General features: G+C 26.1%; 1 protein-coding gene across 7 annotated transcripts in view; it reads left to right on the plus strand.

Moving 5' to 3' along the window:
- LOC132942494 (potassium channel subfamily T member 2) overlaps window positions 1–24,116 on the plus strand; it is a 176,224-nt gene that overhangs the window by 65,315 nt on the left and 86,793 nt on the right. For all 7 annotated transcript variants that reach the window (XM_061010917.1, XM_061010921.1, XM_061010923.1 and 4 more), the window contains one exon: window positions 9,701–9,877. In XM_061010917.1, the coding sequence (XP_060866900.1) occupies window positions 9,702–9,877 (176 nt within the window). In that variant the 5' untranslated portion in view covers window position 9,701. The remainder of the gene's footprint in view (window positions 1–9,700; window positions 9,878–24,116) is intronic.

Below are 24,116 nucleotides of genomic sequence, written 5' to 3' on the forward strand. Positions count from 1 at the left end.
ACATTTAAGGACAATGAATATCCTGTAAAAACTTTTTCCCAAACCGCAAATATAGAATCCGGTGATCCCTACCTTTTACATTTTAGTATAATCAGCTTCATTTATTTATTAACTTGAAGCAATATTAAAGTTAATTTTAATAGTGTTTATAAAAATATGTTTAATAAATAATAACACTGAATTACTATCGGTGTTCGTAATGCTATGCAACCGTGTTATGTAGGCCAGACTTCTATATTATAGAGCAGAACCGGAGCATATAAATAATTCACGATACATCGATTAACAAACTGCCTATAAGTGTCGTCAATAAAAATTTTAATATTTAATAATTTTACTTTATTCTCTATTAACCTTAACCTTATAGACATTATTTGTGCTTATTGTTAAAATATATTTATAGATCAAACAATGCTAATAAATAAAAATAATAATAATGCCATACGAATAAAAAAATAATAATAATAATAATTTCTTAACTATCAACAGTTAATCAAACATGATTTATTAAATTACGGATAGCTAATTTTAAAATTTAAATATTATGTTTTATTTTTAAATTATTGTATCCTGGGTGATCCATTTTCAAAGTATTATTTTTCTTATAGACTTGAGAAGGATCAAAGACAAATTCATAGCCGAGCATATTATTGAAGATTTTAAACAAAAAACGTTTTATGAAATATCTGTAAGTGACAAAGATGAGATACACATTGAAATCTCGGTACAATTGTCATATAATGTTTAAAGTAAAACATAATAATATAAAAAAAAATGAATTTCATAGATGAAATGTAGAAAAATAATATTTTTATAAATAAATAAATAATTTTTTTATCTAGGTGATTATATTTATTATTGTGACAGCGGAGAATAAAACCATAACCATAAAAAATAATAGGAACAATTCTATTATATTAAAAATATTATGATCAATAGTTTTAACTCAGTAAAATACATTGTTATAATATTCTCAAAATATCTAGGTAACAATATTTAATGAAGAATTTGCGGTTTATCGTTTAAAAGTAACGAACTTCTAAAAACATAAATCAAAAAAGATACTTTGTAATTCGTTTGGAATAATATATAACATAATTTAAACGTAACACAAAGCTTTTATACACACCAGTCACCATAGTAATAATATGGTAGCATTATATGATATTAGCATAATACCATATTATACCGTATACCTACATTTGATACAGACATACATTTTCACTGACTACCTGTATTAAATAATTGAACTCCATTATATATTATATTGCTGACCTAGCTTCCCCTGAGCCGCAATATGTGTTGAACGAATCAATATTTATATCGTATAATATAATATACATACTTACTTATATTTACTCAGATGGCTAATAATTATTGTCCATTTAATTTTCAAGCCAACTATACCTCTTCCACAAAAGATTTCCTATATGAACATTGAACATCGTGTTGTAACGTTTGAGAGTCCGAATCATAGTCTGCAGTTATACTAATAGTAAATTAGTTTGTAATCGATCAATATTGTAAATAAAATACCACACACATTAAATTATGTATCTGGAAAATAACCTAATAATTATTTCTTTCAACGATTCGTGTTTTTAAGTGGGTTCGTATTATATTCGTCGGTAAAATATAAAACTCACATTGTTTCAACATATTATTTAATTAATCGAACGAATTCGATACAATCTCGATAATGGAAGCGGTCGATAGGTATGCGGGAATTGCGTGATTTCGAGAGCACATCGTCGGTATAATCATTGCCAAGTAATACGTATTATTATCAACTACTATACATCTGTCACAGATAAACAACTCAAAGCGTTTCACCTTAAATACTCTTCCTATAAGTAAGATTGACGGCGCATCCACTTTCCTAATGATGTAATGTCGTTAAACCGTATGCGGCCTATTACAGCTCGTACCTATAATACGACTATCGTACGTTATACCGCAAGGGAAATCAAAGGTCATCGTCGTTTTTGCATTGTGAATAATTGCGATCGTACGTGGAAGTGGCGTTGGCAAAGAATAACTGATTTGTATTATACTACACACGGTTTTCCTATGGTCGATTATTTCTAATCGATTTCAGGCAGTTATTTGCCTCGGTGTGGATTTTTCTCGTGTGTTGAACGTGTTTAGTCTTTATAGTGTGACATTGTGTTGTACATGCTTTATATACTTATTATATTCTAATTTATCTTCGACTATTGGAAAAATTACACACGTTTTTACACAGGTGTAATATAAGATTAATTGTATTCCATATCGATCCAAAAATATCCTGGGTACTTAATACATAAATGACATACCTATCTATTCAACCTTTCGACCCATTTATAAACAGGACACTTTTTCTAAAGCGTAAAAATACTTTGAAAGCATTTTTATTTTTTTACTTTATTGTTGTCTTCCCCCTAAATGAATAATGCACACGTATGCCACTCATAAAATTAAAGGGTTTCAACGCCCCTTAAAATATAGCACTACCATAGGTCGCTATTGTATGAATACGTGTCAACTAAAAAATAGATTATTAAGCAGTTTAATTGAAACGGTAAAATAATTATACAAAACAATGTTTTAAAATATGTTTACCTGCTGAAAAAAACGTAATAATTTCAAATTACAAGTGAATTTATTTCACTTTATTTCACTTTATTAAAAGACATATCTACCTTAATCGCATTTATTATTTAAAACAAGTTTTTTTTTCACAGAAACACACACATTGCACAATATTACCTACTCATATTATTTATATTAAATATATAAATTTAAAAATTTTATTAGAAACATTATGGGTTAATGTTTTTATAAACATATCAATTAATCCATGCAAAGTAATTTACATAAGTGTTAATCTCATATTTTAGTGTGGCAGTATGCAATAAAATGTTTAATAATATCTTGTTACACAATTATAATCTCTGGATTAAAACAGTTAGGTAAATAATCACAAGGTAACTATAGATTACGCTTAATTAAAAATAAACCATTTTAGGATATATAGTTTCTTATGTCTTAAAGGATCTTACGCACTACAAAATATTTTAGTATGCTTTACATTAGATCCTACTTGACTATTAATAATTACGATTTAGTGTTAAATTTATAATATTATGCTATTTGAATTGAATATAAATTAATAAAATCTCATTTCAGGCAAAATTGACTTCTCTACGGTTCCACCTCATCTCCTTCTAACCTTTTGAAATTTTCAAAGCCCTGTGACGCTATCCCTTTCTAATGCCATCTTATACCTCGCATTATAATAATACAGTACAAATCACTCTTCTTGTACGGGTTACCAACACGAATACATCTAATAAATATTAATTTAAGGTCGTTTGTAAAATAAATTAATTTATACAAAATAATTTTTATATACTATTTTTTTTTTTAATAAGAGGTACATTTTTACTACGTTTTTTACGAGGCTGCGTCTTCTGCAGATTAGTAGTATACCTTTATTGTACAATCTACTTAGAAATATTCGAAATATTGTAATTTATTTAATTTTTATAATTTGAAACTGTTATATATCTGTAGATATTAATACCCTATGGGGTGTTGATAATAATAAATAATAAAATGAGTAAAAATGACTTAATAAGAAATTAGTTTAAATTAAATCCAATAAAAACCAAGGTCTACGACTGTAGCCTTACAGATGTCCCCACTTCAAGTATATACTTAAGTATCTGATTATTATAATAACTGTTAAGTCAAGTAAAACCCAATATAAAATGTTGTTAACTGGTATACTGTATGATGTTAACTGGTAAACAAATTGAACGCTGTTTTCTAAGGCTAATAATAAATTTTCAATATTATTCAACCTGATAATCATGTTGGTAATAATACTGATAATATAATACTATAATTAACAGTATTTAAAATTATTAATTATTATTAAAAATTAATTTCCAAAATATCTGACAACCATCATAGAAATGCCCGGTAGTTTGACTTCCCGCAGCCCATCAAATCCTCAGGGCTTTGTTCAACGGCACAGCTTGCATTGACCTAAAGCTGACCTCGGTAATAAGTTATAGGGAACTAAGGCCAGTCATAACTTTTACGACTTCATTGTTTTTGTTTTCCAATACTCCCGTTTATTTTTTTTTTGTTAACCAGACGAATTGTGCTATTTTGATATTTGATAATATACAAGTTAACGTGTTGGTCGGGAGGAGTTCAGCTGACATGGAATTTAATAACGCCGATGAGCGTAATCTACAACAGGCACCGAGTAACGGTCGTCTACGGCCATCGTACGTTTGGAAGGATAATGAGGAAATGATAGGAAAGAAAAAACACACTGCTTTTTGTAAAATGTGTACAATATGTGTTATATACATCGGACGGGTCTCTGGGGATGATGGATAGAGGGGATAGAGGAAACGAAAAAAAGAGCAGAGAAAGAAAGACTAACGATGTGGAATAACATATCTGGCATAACGAGACGGATTTAATATCGGAGAAGAGAATAGATAGCAACAGCCAATACGAGCGGTCGAATGATTGGATATAAAAATCTAAACGGAAATGAGTTTTCTTTTTATACGTTTTTCACACGCATTATGACTTACGGTCAGGCCTTTGGGGACCGATAACCCCGGGTGGCAACTTGCAAAGGGTGACAGAAAACGGCCTTTATGGATCTTCGGATTCGGATCGCACCACACAATCACAATTTATTTATAGATATTCTACAGAGGCAAACAACATGAAAACACGCATTTTTTTTTGGTTGCCCTAGGTCACAAACAAAAAAAAATAACACAATGTCAATGCAATATTGTTATTCGTTAATAATATACCACCGACGGCAATTCGTCACAATTGTTTGATCCGTATACAGGTTAGACCTGTTGATCGAGCATTGACTAATGATTTTATAAATAAATAAATAAATATATATTTGCAACCGCCATAATGCTTTTTATATTCTCAATACCACACTTGTTGGTCGATTTTTATTTCAACCGTTGACATATTAATATGTTTATAACAGTATGTAATAATGTATTATGAACCATGTAGGTACATGTTATCCAAATCGAATTTCCAGTTGATTGGAAACCTCATATTACAATTATTGTTCAGTTCCCGAATTTATTGTTGATGCACACCACACATACTCCCGACATACTCCATATTCATCAAATTTAAATTCCAATAATTATTTTGTTTCATATTATGATTTAATTATATAAGTGTATTTTGTGTGTAAAATACAATTACCCAAAATTAAAAGTATCGAGTCCGATGATAAAAACAAGATGAATCGTATAAATAGGAATCCCGTCATTGAATCATAAATATTTTACCACAACACAATTCATTGAACCTCAACAGCTGAATCGTACAAAATGAAAAGTAAATTGACTGACAGATCAAAAATAAAATAAAGCTGCAGCTGTTATTGAGATCCCGAGAAAAATTATGGAAAATAGGCCAAAAGAATGTGTATAGTTATCTTAAACAAAATGATGATGACTCCAAACAGTTCAAGCTGTCAGTTGGATACAATTTTTAGTTTGTTTACCATCTGTTGTTCGCTAAATATTTATTTAACCGTTAGAAATTATACACTAAAAATTGACTAAATCGAATTCCTCGATACTCTAATTTCTGATTTCTCAAACTCGGTTAACCGATTTGAACTTGGCTACATAATAATATAATTAATATGTATATGAAAATCTTACCAGTTACCTACCACTTACCAACTACTGACTATGAAGTTATTTCATGCACGTACGACATACACGCGAGGGCATAAAGTTTAGTCATTCCTTTATATTATTTTAAAATGTATTCGATTTTAGAAAAAAAAATAAAATAAAAATGATAGAAAATAATGATTATTGACATGCACTTACAATGTTGTAACATTTACATAATTTGATGTTTGATTTAAAAATTCTTTTTTGTCGACAAAGTACGTGTTTTACACACTAAAAATAATGCTTAGATTGGCTAGTATTACATGAGAAATCAAATCAGAATTTTAATCAATTGTTGTATTTATTTTATTTACAAGATTTTAGACATTTTGTCGTCTTCCACTTTGAGTGTCGTGCAAAATGCTCTTGATCATAGCTAACAAACTTTTAATTTTATTGATTGAGTTTAAATAATATTTAAATCAATATTTTCTTTTCAGTTACTAACAAACATATCTTAGAACATAATAATAATATTGAGTATATAATGTGTTGCTAATTAAAAACAAATACGATATTCAATAATTATTATTTACATTTGTTACTTTAAATTGTTTTTTCACTGATATTTGAAAACTTTTACACAAGTTTAAAAATATTCCATGATTCGGTATGATTCATCGTATAATTACATGAAGTACCTATAATAATCCTCATAATTAAACATAACTAACAACTTTAAACAAAATATTAGCATTTACTCTTAGCTATGATTACTGTTATAGCTTAGATTATTATAGAAAATGAAAAAGAAGACAACAATTTAAAGCTTTAACTCCTTAATTACCTACTTCATTGGCATTAAAAGGAAAAATTATTGAAGTAGGTATTATAATTAAAATAACAGATCAAACTTAAATAATAGTATTTGTAGAATTTATAAACTATACAGATGATTAGGTACAATGGATGTTGTCGAAAAAATAAAAAAAAACCTTAAATTTACGAGATATATACAAATAATGTTGATGCATACAATATGTAACACATATCTACTCATAAAATATTTTTCAATAATTAACATAATAATGTACTATAATAATATGGATGATAATTTCATATTCCCACGTTCAATCAGCTTGGACTATTTCTTTATTATAATTAGTGTACCTCAGCCTCAAGAGGATACGTATTTTTTATCTCACTTTTATTTATTTAAATGTACAACTTTTTACCATAAAAAAATATGTATTATAAAATAAAGAAATAAGAACTAAAATAAATACTGAGTAAAACCACTTGATAATGTATTTCTTATTAATATTTAATTTAGATATACTTAGTATTATAATATATTTCGCATTATTTTATACATATTTTTTGTAACATTTGAACATAATATCTAGAAATACAGTCAAGTAAAATTTAAAATTAAATTCTTTCTCTAGATTATTGTTGGGTGAGGTACATAAGAGATTTATTATTATGTGATATGAGGTATAGTTTTATTCTCGCGAGAATGTCATAGGTTTGGGCCCAAAGTTAGTTGAAATTGCTGTTTGATCGCAGTGTTATAATTTACCACGTAAACTTTTTTTATTAGCCTTGCTTTATTACGAAAAAAGTGTTAACTCGATTTAATAAGTCATTTTGTGCACATAGAATTTTGACGAAATCGATGGACGAGAACTAATAATATTTGATTCCCTAGAGTATTCACGGTAGACTTTCAATAAAATACATTTTTTCTGAAGGACCCAAGATTATATTATATTTCTTTGACAATATTTACGGCTTTACCATACGCATGTCATATCCAATATTATTATTTTTTTTTTTTGATCTGAGAAAAATAAAATAAAAATAAGTAGGTAGAACAAAAGTTCCTATGCACATATGAATATTATGAACTTAATAATAAGGGTTCATTCATGATTTAGATTGATTTCAGTGTTAAAATATTTTTTTAAAGCAACGACCTTAAAATAACGGATATCTCTACTAAAGAATTTACAAATAACTTCCTTATATAATATCAATTCTACTTAATATATAAAATGTCATTCAAGTACAATGTTAAATAATGGATGACATTTATGAAACTTTACTATAGTAAGCTTTTGGACTCATTTAATATTCGTGTAACAAAGTTGTCTGTGTCACACTATTGTAGAGCATTTTATATTATAGATATAATTAATTTTTCATGACTAAAACTAAATCTACTAATCACATCATAAAATTATTTACTGATAACTCGTTAAAATAAGTATTATACTTGAATATAAAATTTGATTATTTTAAGTAATAAAAATAAACCAAAAAAATAATGTTTGATCAACTGAGATAATAAATCCATCGATCATAATATTTCATAATAATATATATATCATATACGATCAACTAGTGTAATTTGACACAATGAGTACCTAAATAATTATTTTATTTTATTTTATTTTATCCACAAGTATCGATCATTGGTTTTAGATTTTCTTATATAGATGAATTATACATTTTACATTTTATCTTATGGCGATATAGAACTAATAACCTAACTTTATAATTAATTCATATTTTAAAAGATTTATCTATATAAAAGTATTGGGGTAATATGTTAGATTACGAGTATTTCTAACCTATTTGTACCTATTTAAAAAAATATTTATAATAACAAAATATATTGTATATTTTATTAAACGCATATGAATTATGAACTACAGTAGAACCTCGATTATCCGAACCTCCGTTATACGAACCCTCTATTATCCGAACTATAATTAGCGTATACGAACGTTCTGTTATCCGAACATGAAAACTTGTATCCGGCAGGTATTGATAATTATGTCAAAAAAATATAATAAATGTCATGTATTTAATTATGTATTTATTTATTTCTAATAATGTATGTATGTACCTAATGTATTTCTAACAATTTAATGTATTTCTGATAATGTAATGTAATATGTAATGTAATTCTAATAATATATTCATAATAATAATAAATATTTAATAATAAAAATAATAAATTATTAATGCATAATATTATAAACATTTTTTATTTTATATTTCCAATATCCGAACTTTTGCGTATCCGAACTAGGTGCGGTCCCAATTAGTTCGGATAATCGAGGTTCTACTGTATTTGAAAAATAACCTATGTGATTTTAAATAAAAAATTAAGTAAGTATTACACTATTGTACTTTATTCATTTTCACCGTAATATTATGCTGTAAAATTAGTGTTTAGTTCATAAGGTACTAAGGTTTGTCTTACCTAAAGAAGTAGTATCCTGTTTCAGACAAAAAAGTCAGCTATTATAATTTTTTTTCAATATAGATAGAGGTATTTAACGGTAATATAATATAATATATATAATATATTATCTGAGTTATTATGTTGAGTTAGCTCTAATACACCACACAATATTTTATGATTTATATAGAACATTAAATGCTCTAATAAGTCTAATGAATTATTGTTTAAATGTAACTGTTTTAATATTAAAATAATACGTTTTATCGTTGTTGGTAGTAATACAATAATTGAGTTATCAATACTATAACTACTTATTTAAACCTATGCCATTTTTCTGTCTATATAATTTAATATAAATAATCAAAACTTCTTATTACTTTGGGAAAACTGGTGTTAAATGGAGTGGCCATAGCTCTTTTTATAAGTTAGTGGAGTGAAAAATTCAAAATAATTAAATAAATATCAAAAAACACGGTAGGTGAACTAAGTGTGTACATTTACACAAAATTCCGATAAAATTCAAATAAAGTTCGTTCAACTTTAATTAAATGTATTAAATATATTATTGAAGTCATTAAAAAAGTATTTTGTAATGTATTTTATACAGATTGCATTTATATACTGTTCGTTTTATCTCATTCGTATTCATTACACCACGATACCTACCTACCCATTTCAAATGAATTAATAACCTCGGTGATAACTTTATCGTGTTTGATATTAAAATAATTATTTTATAAAAATATGTATATGATTATTTCAGAATGTCAATGTTCTTTTTTCGTTTGCACAACCTTCGCCGTGAGGAGGAAATAAAAAAACGCCGGAAACGAGGTATGAGGCACAGGCATCAGCTAACACTGGCGCCCAGCCGGTTGTTCGAGAAACCGCCGCTAACGCCATCTGATAGCCTAGATGCGGTTGCCTTGCAAATTCCCAGGTAAGGTTTATAAATTGCAGTCAATTCTTATCATTATTAATATGAACGATAACAGTTCAAAAGCAGTACAATTTGAGGTACCACTAAGAACTACGTTGTTAGAATAATATATTGTATTTGAGTAACAGGCTTATAACGTCGTGTTTAAGAGTGCATGACTAATAGTATAATATTATGTACACATAATAATATATTATCTGTACAATAATATTATATAAACGGTTTGTGGTTCTATTGATAAAAAAATAAAATACTAGGACATACCCACTGATATAAAATGAGTCTTAAATGAAATAGCTCAATCATATTTTATTGCAAGATTTATTGATTTACAGTTATTATAATTATTTTTGACACCGTTTTTATTATATATTATATTTTATAGTATCTACCTATAGTTATATTATAATATTTAGTGAGTAAACTCTGTTTCACCAACGGATATATTGATTTTGATTTTAATCGAATGCGTACTAATATAATTCAGTATTCAATTATTCGTGTCACTTTACTAGGAACTTTCGAAGTTTTAAAGTTTAGATTCAACTTGTTCTCTGTTGTTTTTTTTTTTAGTTTTGTAGAAGAAGTATGGTATTTCTTTGTCTTTGTAGTTTGTGTAGTCATTTATTGTATGCCAATTTTATACTGGAAAGCTTTTAAGAGGATACTTTAGAGTTTATTCCGAAGAATTTATATTATATTGAATTTTGTCTGAAAAGCGAAAGCCTACACTGTTCAAACGATAATATCAAAAGTGATTGAACTATTTTTAAGCATTACTATAGTCTGTTATAAGAATCATTTAATCGTACGTGTTACAGTCGAGTCGCGATAACTCGAAGTTGAAGGGGGATAAAAATTCACCTCGAGATATGTATTATTCTAGATACCTAACTCGAATTTATCAAAATAAAATCAAAACTTTGAGTTACCTATGTAATGAAATATAATTTTAAAATTTTACGATAAGAACGTTATGACAAATATAATACATTTATGTATATACATAAATGCTATACAAAAACTAAATTACATTAAAAAAATAAATACAATGAAATTATAGGTATGTACACATGTATTATTTATGAGATCCAGTAGAAAAATAATTTGTTATTAATTTTTGATTTTTTGGCTGTTTATTGACAAAATCTTCTAATTTGCCTATGGATTCGAAAACAGAAGTATCCACGCCTTCGACAGATTCAACAAATTTCCTAACAGTTTGTAATGATGACATTGCTTGGTTCGCCGTAATCATATTTAAAGTTATTTCAAACTCATCATTTTCATTATTTTCGGAATCACTATTTGATATATTTATACCCGTGATTTCGTTATCAGTTAACAGTCAAATATTATCATCGATTGTAGCATATGATTGAAATGTAATCTCTTGATCGATATTAAGTTTATCTTCTACAATTTGCCAATCATATCCACCATCATCATCGTCATTATTTTCTAAACCATCACCATCACACATCATGCTCATCATTAAAATAGAATCCAGCTTTTTTGAAACAATTGACAATTGTACTTGGTTGTAAATTACGCCATGATTTTTCACACATACGCATGGATTGTAATAGATTTATTGAACATGGTCTGCCTTTATCGATATCGAAAACAATTTTTCGAATAATTTCTTTGCGGTATAATGTTTTGAAATTTTGTATTATTCCCTAAACCATTGGTTGTAGTTTAGATGTAGTATTTGGAGGTAAAAATTCGATTTTTACAGATTTTAAATTTATATTACAATGCACTGTACATTTATCAATAAACAATAGAATATTTCTTAGTCGCATTTTTTGATCAAATTGTATAAGCCAATTTTTAAATAGATCACAAGTCATCCATGCTTTTTTATCCACTCATAATCTAATGGTAAACTCTTAACTCTTTTAAAGCATCGTGATTTAGTTGATTTCCCGATTATAAGTGGTTTAATTTTTTTGGAACCTGACATATTTGATCCTAAAAGAATGGTTATCCGTTCCTTGCTTTGTTTGCCACCTGAACAAGTTTCCCTTTTCGAAATAAAACTGCGGTCGGGTAGGCATTTAAAAAACAATGCTGTCTCATCCACATTAAATACATCATCGGGAGAATATTCTTTTATGATGTTTGATAACTTTCCTAATCATTCATTACATAAAGAGTCATTTACAGAAGCACTTTCACCATATATTTTACGAAAAATTATGTTATGACAATTTTTCCAATTTCCTAACTAGCCTTGACTTGCTTTAAAATTGGAATAACCAAATTGAGTTGCGAAATATTCTGATTTTTCTTTTAGTATTGGTCCACCTATAGGTATATTTTTATCTCTACATTGAGTAAACCATTTGAATAAACATACCTCTACATTTGGATATTCTGGTAGTTTTGATCTTTTACAGTCACCTTAATTGTTTTCAATTTTTTTTTTAAATATCCGCCTTATTTTTTAAAAATGTTGACAGCGTATTTGGAGGAATATTAAATTCTTTTGCGATGTCTTGTTTTTTCCAGTTACCTTTCTCCACCAATTGTATCACATGAACTTTGTCAGCTATAGTTAAATGGTTTAATTTTCGTTATTGTATTTTTTTTTTATCTAGATAAAAAAATACTTATCTAATCCAAACCCTGCAGGTAGAGTGTAGACAAATACTAACCAATACATACTTATTATTATTGTGTATGCGCTAATAATCAGTTTCTATCTAGTCGTTTAATCTTTATTGTACAGTACTGAAGTAGATAAAACATAATATATAATAATTAACACAATAATCACGAAATACTCAGATTATCCAGATATAACAGATATAAAAATAAACTTCGACTAAACTATTCATCACAATTTTATATTCGAGTTAACAAGACTTATAAGTTATAGTACATTGTGTGACATTATAACACATTGAGTGTTATTATAATTTCTAGGGGAATTAAAAAAAAATCGAGTTGTCGAGTTCTTCGAGTTATCGAGGTTCGAGTTATCACGAATCGAATGTATTCGGATTTAGTTTACTGTACGATGTACTGATATTCAACTCTAGTACATCTCTGATTTCGTTTCAATAAAATCGTTTTTGAAATATACTCTAAAATAATCACGAAATAAATATGTTTTAAGAGATATCTTAATTTATTACATATGTAAATTATAATAAATTGCATTTTTGCTGTTTATTTTTCATAATTATTCATAAATCGTAATAATATAAGGTAACACCTTAATAAGGTTGATCATTTTTTTAAATGCTGTCACCCGTTTTTAAACATTTGCGAAAAACTTAACTATAGGAACAAAAAATAAAGTAAAATTCACTATTATTACATTCATTTATTTTTTTCATCTGTCTTTTCTTAATTTATGAACACTAGCTAGTATCGTTGACATTTTTACTAAGCCTTCGGTAATATATAATATAATATTCTACTGTCTATTGAGAGTAACATTCTTTCATAAGACCGATATTACTTAATATTTATTACATTTAAAATATAATTTCTGATTTAAGTTCATATTGTTTTTTTTTTACGTTTATTGTGTTTTCTGCTAAATTATAAAATGCGTTGTAGTTACCTGTCTTAATTGTATTTATAATACACATTGAAACAATAGATACAAACAATGAAACATTCAAATATTATACAATAAGAAATGTTTAGTTATACCTATACACTATACCTACCTATTTGTTAATTATTTTTACTTTCATATTGTTCAACAAAAACTTTTCATGATAAAATAACATGTACCTAGGTAGTATAAAATAACAGTTTTATTATAATCCTAAATATCGGCCAACAAAATATTATAATTGTATCTTATCATTTATTAGTTATCACTTATCATCATAAACTACAAAATACTTTCCGTTCATAAGTTCTGATACATTCATTGAAACTTTTACTACGTAGATACTTATCATTGTTATCTACAATTGTGTACAGTATTTTGAATTTTGTTCAGTACTATCAAATTTTGAGATATTTTATTTATAAGCCTCTAAAAAAATCATGTTTTACGTTTGCATACCAAAAAAATAGAAGAGATCGTAAATGTAAATTCACAATTGAAGACACTCTTGGGGAAAATATGTGGGTCTGCTTTATATAAAACATTTGAACTGTTTTTACATAATTTAACATTTTTATTTTTTTGACAAAATTTATGTGTTTTGGTATTGTAGTTTATTACAGTTAACACTTTTTATAACCAGTTGACGTAATGTACGAAATATTTTAAAGATGTCTCAACTATATCATAATTATATTTATATACATACTATATGGAAATAACATATTATATACGTATTGTGTACGTAATACACATAATATTCTTAGATATAAAATATGTTGTGTCCATCAGCAATGACTTAGTAAATTACTACAATAAATTAGCACTCATTATCCATTCTTAATTTGGAACCAAAAATACAAATATTATATATATGTTTAATGGCGTAATATAAATCAAACTTTAAATGTTTATGAATAATCGTATTGACACACAATATGCATATGAAAAGAAAAATGTCAATAATATACAAAGAAAATTTTTAAAATGTCAATCTAGACATCTTGGAATAAACTTGTTATGTGTAAAATTTCAAACATGGAATTTTTAAACAAATACCTACCTATGCCGGTATAATATAAATTCCAAGCCTTTGTTAAAAATAAGTTATTTTATAAAAAAAAAAATAAACTGTAATATTTTAATTATTCATTTTACCGTTAATAAATTTGTTCTTTTGGTAATCCAAGGTATTTTGTATTTAGTCTTTGCTCTGAAAATTTGCTTTAGTTTGCAAAATAGTTAAAGTAAATGTAATTTAATTTAAATTACTGGTAATAATTGTAATATATATTATTTTATATACGATACTTGCATATATAAGTAACTACAATTTATGAATGTCCATTGTTTAATATCCAATGTCAATAGTCAATGATTCACCATGTTTATATCTGAAAATTAACTTTAATTTAAAAAATAAACATCAGAGATTAAAAATATAATTTTTCTTAGATGTGTATGAGATTAAATGTATAATTTTAAAGTAATGGATATACTTATTTTCAAAATAAAATGTTAACATGAAATAATTAAAGTTGAATATAATATTATATGCCTTATTATATTTATCATATGTTATAATTTTTGAAATGCACACATTTAAATATAATATAGGTACATAATATATTATAGTTAGGACTATAATGTTATGTTTGAGAAAACCATCTTAGACATTAATGAATTATGTATATCAACAATTTAAAAAGTTGTTCTTACCTAGTTGAGACTTCTTACAACATCAATAATAAAGCATGGAAATGAAAACTGTTTTCTTAAGCTTCAAATCATTTTTAACATCAACTGAAAGAAGCCTTGAGTACAAGACTAATTAATTCCGACAATTTATTTGATAAATTATAGTATTTTAAACTTTGTATGATTTATAGAAATATAATTTTCAAAATAATATTTAGACATTTTTTTTCATTTTTTCCAAGCAAACTACTAATTATTCATAAAAAATAAAAAAATATTAACAGTACCTACCTGTATTCGTTTCAAGAAATTTTAAATATGTAGGCAGATACCTATAAATATTAAAATCATAATAAATGTATTCTACAAATAATTCGATTTGATACAGAGTAAGAATTTTCGGAATCACTGAGGCTTAAGGGGACATGACAGTGAAATTTGTTGTTTCCGTCTTACAAGTGCGTATCATAGTAAATTTTACGCTCAGCGGATCACATTTATCTCTGTTAGTTTAAAAATTAGAGTGAATTTACCTCTTATAAAAATTAAAGGTAAGATAAGGTTTTCATTATTTTATAGCTTTAAAGCGAGTTATGGGTATTTTAAAATTATAAATTGTTTTTACATCTTAAAATGCTCGTTACTTAAAATTAAAATATAATAAAAACCTGTGGCATTGCCTGGATAATAATCTTACCTTTAAATTGTATAAGAGTTAAATTCACTCTAATTTTTAAACTAACGGAGATAAACGTAATATTATGCTGAGCGTTAAATTGTCTATGTTACGCACTTGTAAGACGAAGACAACAAATGTCATGTAACGTCCTCTTAAAGTACTTAATATGTATAAAATAAAACCTCGACTTCCGAAAGATATAAAAAAAGGTATTTTAAGTTCGTAACGGAGTTTGTTCTTTTAATAAGACACATAACTACACAATACATTAAAGTACTATGGACAGTCGTACCTTATCTAAATAATTAATATTATGATTTAATTATGTGCCTGATAAAAATAGTTATTATTCTTACTACCTATACATATACATATACATTATAAATACTACTTTAATACACTTACTTTCAACGTTACCTACATACAAATATTGTACACTTACATTTATTCAACTTTTGTTTTACAATTGTGTTAGTTTTAAATATTTTGACGGTCGTGTAATAACTTTGACATTTTATAAATTTAACACAATACAATTAAAGCCAAAAAATGATAAGTGTCTCATTTTAATCTCCAGGGACATTTAGCATTACGTTAAATATGTCATTTACAAGTTATAGAAATAGGTATAGAAACTTTGGTCACGTTCTACGAACCGTATAAATAATATACAAACTTCCTAGACATATTATGTCACATTATATAATATAGGGATAGCAAGCAAATATAGACATCTGTTATTCATTCATGTAAGTTTAAGCATTAACCTTCAAACATCAGTACATCAATCTATTAATTTAGTATAAATGTCGCGATACACTTAGACAATCAGTAGCCATAATATTGTATTTCTAAATAAATGATTTCTTTACGATAGCGAATATTTAAATATTGGATTTAAAATTGTATGGTCCTTGCATGTTATTATGTATGTGTTAATATCGCGTGATAATATTAATGATTAATACCAACTGTTATGGAAATCCGTTCCACTAAAAAGGGCCTTGTCGCCTGAGTCAGAAATTCTCTTTCGAAAACATCCTTCCGATATTTTACTTTATATTTTTCTCTGTAGACAGAATACATTGGGATTCAAATGAATTTTCACTTTTCAGCCTAACTTGTTAACGGCGTCTATACAGTTTTAACACAACGATATCTTTTGATAATAATTGAGTACAGAATAAAAATTGTATATCTTGATATTAATATATTATTATTGTTCTGATAACCTCTTTTTAAAACATTGTCGTGAAAAAATAACGCGAGTAGATGCGTGTTATAATTATTTTGTACTTAAAAGACAGTCATAACGAAGACAACAATTAATACGAAATATAAAATATAAAATATAAATTATCGTAAATTCTGCACCGGAGTCTTTTGCATAGTGCATACGATAATGATTTTTTTTACATGAAAACGTCGTTATTTTAATGATGGTTTGGATTATTATTATTTATTTTTTTTTTTTACGTTAAAGTATTGTCTTTTATCCCACTACTTCTATCTAGAGTTCCTTGAGGGTATAAATGAAACTTAATGATAGTTGATCATAAAAAAATGTTTTAAAATGTTCTAAAATATATACTAAATTATAATACAATATACATATTATTACATTATATTTAATAATCCTTTGTCAATAAATGATTAAATTATAATATATTATGCATATGTGTACTTATAAAAACAATAAAGAATTGATCACGTTTACAATAGAACTAATATTTTTAAATATATATATATATATATAAATAAATGTAATATTACACTAAATTCAACATATTTAACAAAAAATGAATCACCTTGTATATAAATCTACTTAAAATATTTTTTACGTATTGTTTAATGTTTATAGTTACCTCATATTATAATTTATAATATGTATTTTCTGTAAAATAAATACGATATAATAATAATAATACATAAATAAGTTTCTTATTGAAATTATTCAATTTAAAAAAGTATACGATTCAAGCAGCAAGAGTGAATTATAATAAAAAAAAATAATTCAAACAAGTTGTAACTTTCATTACTCTAGAGACCATAAAAAAAACACAATAATAATAACCATAAAATAAATGGATCTTTCTATAAAATAATTATTTTAGAAAGAAAAATAGCTAAAACTTTTCTTAAAATATAATAAATGTAGTTATTTGATGTAATTGATAAGGAACTCATATACCTGCCTAGTACTCTTCAAACAAATGTAATGACAATAAATATCGTAAATTACACTGTTTACTAAATATTTAGATAGAAACAGACTATTTTTAGCCTAATGTTTCATCCCGTTTATTTTTAATGAGATTGTGGTATTCTGGTATATACATATACATCATACGTAAAAAAATGATAAAATACATTTTTAGTATATTTTAAATGAAAAATATATATATATATACGCAGAGTTGTATACAAACTTCACACATTTAGTAAAATAGCAACTCCGGCATACGTAGGCCAACGACAACCGAATACAAAAAAATACAAATCCAAGGTGCAAGACCAGAGATGTAAATTAAAATTTTTTTTTCATTAAAATGTTTAATGACATTCATGGAAAAAAAACGTTAAAATTGAAAAATAAAAATGTCTATAAATAGCTCAAAAATTCAAATTATTTTTAAAAATTTATCTTGTACAAAAAATGATAGTATAAACATTTTGTGAAAATGTCAAGTATCTAAGTATCTAAGGTTGTTCGTTTTTGAGTGACAACAAAAAATAAAATGAGTTTTGTTAAATACTGGTTTCGCGCAAAAATTCCTGTTGTTCCTTATTTTTTTTTGTTTTTCCCGGTTATTTTGATAAGTACTGATCATTTTTTACTTTTGACCAACCCAAAGTACCAACTAGATCCAATGTTTTAGCAGAAACCACCCCCGAAGTGGAAACTTGAAGCATTTTTACTATCCCTAAGGTAAACAGAAAAAAAAACACACTTCATTGTAAAATCAATACATATTGATCACCCTCAGAATTTCAAATTGAGAATTTTACTATTGTTGTAGAACCACCATGGGATATGCCATCAGAATGGTCTGCTCAAATAGATGAGTAACTAATATTATTTTTGGCAGTATTTAATAGGCGTGGGTCTTCACAATAAGTGCGATTCTATACTTTTTATTATAGACTTGGTAGACAAATTCGTTACCATGTAGCTTTAATCTGTTGGCTTATCATAAGTGTATTGTTAGGGATGAGGAAAAGTGTATTATTCCAGTAGGTAGTCATTATTTTTATCTAAGACATTATTAAGATCTATGTCATTTATAAATAAAGTAAATTGAGCACTTGAGCAATTAGCGTTTTAGTAGTCCATAGGCACAAATTGACTATATGTTTTGGGGGGGACTCAAGCCCCTTTCCCCACAGGCCATATTGCTTAGTACCACAGAATATAAAAATTAGTACTAATTACTTGATTTCAAACTGGGGGGACTTGACCGACATTTGAGGGCGACTAAGTCCCCCCCAATCCCCCCTATCCCCACCACTATTTGCGCCTATGTAGTAGTCGTTCAAACATCTATTATTATTATTTCATGAATGGTCATAAATCATAATAGAACATAATATATTAATATTATAATACTATTATAGTCTCTGAAATTTATACAAATATAAATATTCGGTTGGATAAGGCTGATAAGTGGAAAAGTAGAAAGTTGATACGGAGAAAATAAACCACTTCTGTTTCTTGTCACTTATCAGTCATCCTACTGTCAGTAACATTTTTGAACGATTGGTTGTCTAATATAAAAATCGATCTCCAAAACGTTTGAAATTTAATGTTTTTAGTATAAGTTGTTAACCATTTTGTAAGACTATTTTAAAGATTTTTTATAAGTGTAAAGGTAGTTCAAAAAACGAAATTAATGATTCATTTAACTATCTGAAAAGCTGAAATAATTCATAAATTTTAATAAAATATTTATTACTGGAAAAATCAAAGGTACCTATTATGAATTTTGATTAATTACATATTATTATTGGATTATTGGAACCAAACTCAATTTATTTTAATGAATATTATTGTTGTGTTTTGTTGACAATAAAATCATTTACATTAATTTAATATTACCTATATCTATTATATTGCAGCTATCATCACTAAATATTCCATTTTTATGTGTTTGATTAAAATTAACTAATTATTATCAAATTATTAGTTATATCATTATTAATATATTATTACTTAAAAATTAAAATTATTCGTTACACAGCGAATTGCTTTGCAAATTTGTTCATATTTTGTAGACAAATACACCACTAGATAGAGCTTAGTGTTTTATATTTTACAATATTACAATAAATTGTTTAGTATTAACATTTTTATTTTATAATAATAATTGATATTTGTTGTTCTAATTTATGAATTTTTATAATTTTTTTGGGATGGAATAAAAAATGTACAAACAATTCAGGTTATTGATCTTTAAGCTTGTATAATAATGATTTAAGTCCAACAATTTTACTTATTACATCCATAAAGCCATTCTTATCAAATTATACAAAAAAATCTTTATTGGGCACGAGTGCACGACATAATCATAGGTATGTGTAATTGCTTAATTTTAATTGATTTTGTTCAAATAAATATTTGTGAACATTATACGTATACTTTAAATATAAAATATGTTTACATATTTAATGTGCTAAACTTTAGCTAAATAAATAATAATTGTATGTACAGTGTTTTGTATCAATAAAAAAAATAGAATTAAACTACCTACGTTCCTAACCTAACCTTAATCATTCAGAAAAAAAATCGTCCACTAAATTCCACACTAGAGCAAAGTCCACTATAATATCAATACTTAAATTTTGAATACTATCCAGCCACATAAAAATTCAGGATAATTAGGCATATCGTTTAATATTATATTAATATTATATAGCTTTACTATTAATTAAGTATTAGCTATGTACAAACATTAAACGATAATATTAGGTATGTTATACCTACATACATATTTTTTGGTGATAATCTAAATTAAATTGTCTACAAATTACAATTTCCGCACGACTGCTTAGGTATATTGGAGAGCCTTATTTGTTATGCATACACCGAGAGTAAAGAATATAAGAGCATTTCAGAATATATGTGTAACAATTATTTCTTCTTTTCCAGTGAAGTATTTAGATTTTTTCAAGGACGTCCTACATAATTTATTCTTTTAAGTGGTGCAGTTTTGTTTTTTATTATTCTTGACTAACTATTACGTAATGAGTTTGATGTTTACATTTAAACTGTTTTTTTAAAAATGAAAATAATAAAACATGTTATTTGTAAAATACAATATTGAAATCACATTATCATAGGCGCAATTTGGGGAGGGGGCTTGGCTGTGCTTAGCACCCCCAAATTTTTTCACTTTAATTTACATTTCAAAAGTCATAATGTATAAAAAAAAACAGTTTTTATTATGTTATTTTTTATTTATCTTTATAAATAATATTATTATTTAAAAAACTAATCAAGTGATAATATTCTGATGAAACGTATGTGTATGTAGTGTGTAGGCGAAAATACGTAAGACGTGTAATAAAAACATAAAATCATAGTGAACATTTTAAATTTAGATTATTTGTAAATACTGTAGCTGTGTCGATAACCTAACCTAGCCTAACCCGTTTGTACAGCAATTCGGCGAAAACGCATCGCTGGACACATTTGCAGTGTGACAAAATATATTACTCAGAATACTCTATGTTTCTATGGATAAACCCCAATCCACTATTGCCACTGTTATAATTTTATCATTGATAATGATAGTAAATAATTCTATTTATACTAGTGACCAATGTTTTCGAATTGCTATTTGCTTGTATTTATCGTCTAAATAAGTGCACACTGACACCCTGCATTCATTAACAATTAACCGCTCGAATAGACAACAGTGAACGTGTGAATTCGTAAGTTTATTTGAAAGAACCATTTGGATTATTTTGTTTTATAAGTAATTTAGTCATAAACTTTTACTCATAACAAAATGTTTTCAATATTTGAAAAGTATAAATATAACAAAAAAAACGACCAATTGTGAAGCTAAAGGAGAAATATCTGCCACTACCAGTAAGTAAAAACCTATAAAATCTCTAAACTAAAATTAAAGTTTGCACTGTCATCTGTCTCAGTAGTATTAGCAAAATTATTTTACACTCTTACCATTGTTTTAATGTTCACATTTCCAATCAGTTCAGCTACTTGTGAAAGATCCTTTTCAGCCTTAAGAAATATTAAAACTTGGCTTAGGGTATCAATGGGTCAACAGAGATTAGTAGATTTGTCAATATTGTATATTGAAAAAGACTTGACCAATCAAATTGATGTAAATGAAGTATACATATTTATACATATTTATATACGTATTTTTGCTAAAACTGAAAGGAGAATGACATTAGAGTGAAGTGTAAAATGTAATTTAATTAAAAAAAATAAAATATGTTTACATATTAGTTATTGTGCTTATTGATTAATTCTTAATTAAATAATATTATACTTTCCAAAGCATTATAGTCAATACTAAATATTTTAGGTAATTGTTGAATGGGTATTGTACGATTTCAGCCTCTGACTATCTATAACCATAGATAATATGCCAAAAAAAAAATAGACGAGCATCAGCACCCCCAGTTTTTTCATTGAAATTGCGCCCCTGCACATTATACTATCTTAGAATAATTCAAATTCAAATTTTTAACATAGGTACCCAAGTATAATATTATCTCAAGACTCAAGAGACAAGACCTAAATAATCAAACGATTTATTTTGTAGTTGTGTTAGGTATATCAATATAAACATTTATAAGGCCCACTATAGAAAATATTAATTTGGACATATTATATTATTGATTTAGGTCTGGAAAATTTATATAAGTCTTTAATACAATTCAAATATCGTATTTCACACAAATGTGCAACCATTTTTTGATAATATGATTGAATGCTACTTATTTTTTTATTAAAAATGGGCAATTATTTTTTTGTTTAAAGTATATTATGTAGCACGTATATTGTATATTACATATTTTTTTAAATTTTACTCGTCATTCTATATTATGAATAATGATTATGTATGATATTTTAATACATAATTATTATTTACGTAGGTACCTCTATCCACCAACAACTATTATCAATAATTGACTATTGTTTACTTTTTCATAAAATAATTTTATAAATACTCTTATTCGTAATAAATTAATAATTATTATAAACTGCAAAAAGGGCAATCATGAACAATTTAAATTATGAAATTAAGTTTAAAAAAATAGCATAATAATATTAATATTATAATAATTAAAATTAGGTACTAATGATTATTTAAACAAGCTTTAAAAAAAGCAATCTGTAGGTACCTATATAATTTATTATATTGTATACATATTTTAAACGATTTTTATGAAATATAGTACCTAGTTGTACATGAAACGAGGTGCTTATGAAACGTAACACAAATAAATATTTATTTCAAGAATATGTATACATAAAATAATGTAGATTTACATTAAAAAATCAAAATGTATTTAAAATAAGAAATTGAATAACAGTAAGCTAAGTTTTCTACACTATAGTTTTAAATTATAAAAAATATGCGGATTAAATACAATTGTAATTTATATAAGATATTTATTATTTGTTAGTTCTTAAAAATGTAATTTCATATAGTAGGTACTAGGTATTTATAATACTTTTATAGTCAAAATATGCATTGTGCATAAATGTTATTTCGCTCAGTTAAATAGTTATTAATCAGGGTCATCCAAATATTCTGAAATAAATGTAATGCGATACTTAACTAAAGAATCTCTTGTTTTAGTTATAGATGTGTATTGTATATACCATTCGAAACGTCTGTTTACATTTTTTAAGATTCAAAGGACAATAAATAATTCACCATTGTGTAAGTTTGTAAAAACGCTAAGTATAATTTACCATTGATTTTATGACACGTGTCATTTTCGGATTCATCTTAATTTTAGGAACGACAAAATCTGCTTTATTTTAAAACAACTAATTTTACTTTATGTCTTTATATGGTGGACCATTATATCTAGATACCCATATTTCCTAACAAAAATATTTTGTATGTATTTTTAAAATGTATTATTATTTTTAAGTACTTGTTCAAAAAAACTTCAATTATAATAAAATAGACATTTATGGACTTGATATAATTTAACTAAAATATACTAATCAGCTAGAGAGTAATTACACATTTTTTAAATATATTTTGTATGCATTTTTTAAATTAAAGTTCAAGTGT

Source organism: Metopolophium dirhodum, chromosome 4, assembly GCF_019925205.1.
Source record: "Metopolophium dirhodum isolate CAU chromosome 4, ASM1992520v1, whole genome shotgun sequence".
Lineage (NCBI taxonomy): Eukaryota > Metazoa > Arthropoda > Insecta > Hemiptera > Aphididae > Metopolophium > Metopolophium dirhodum.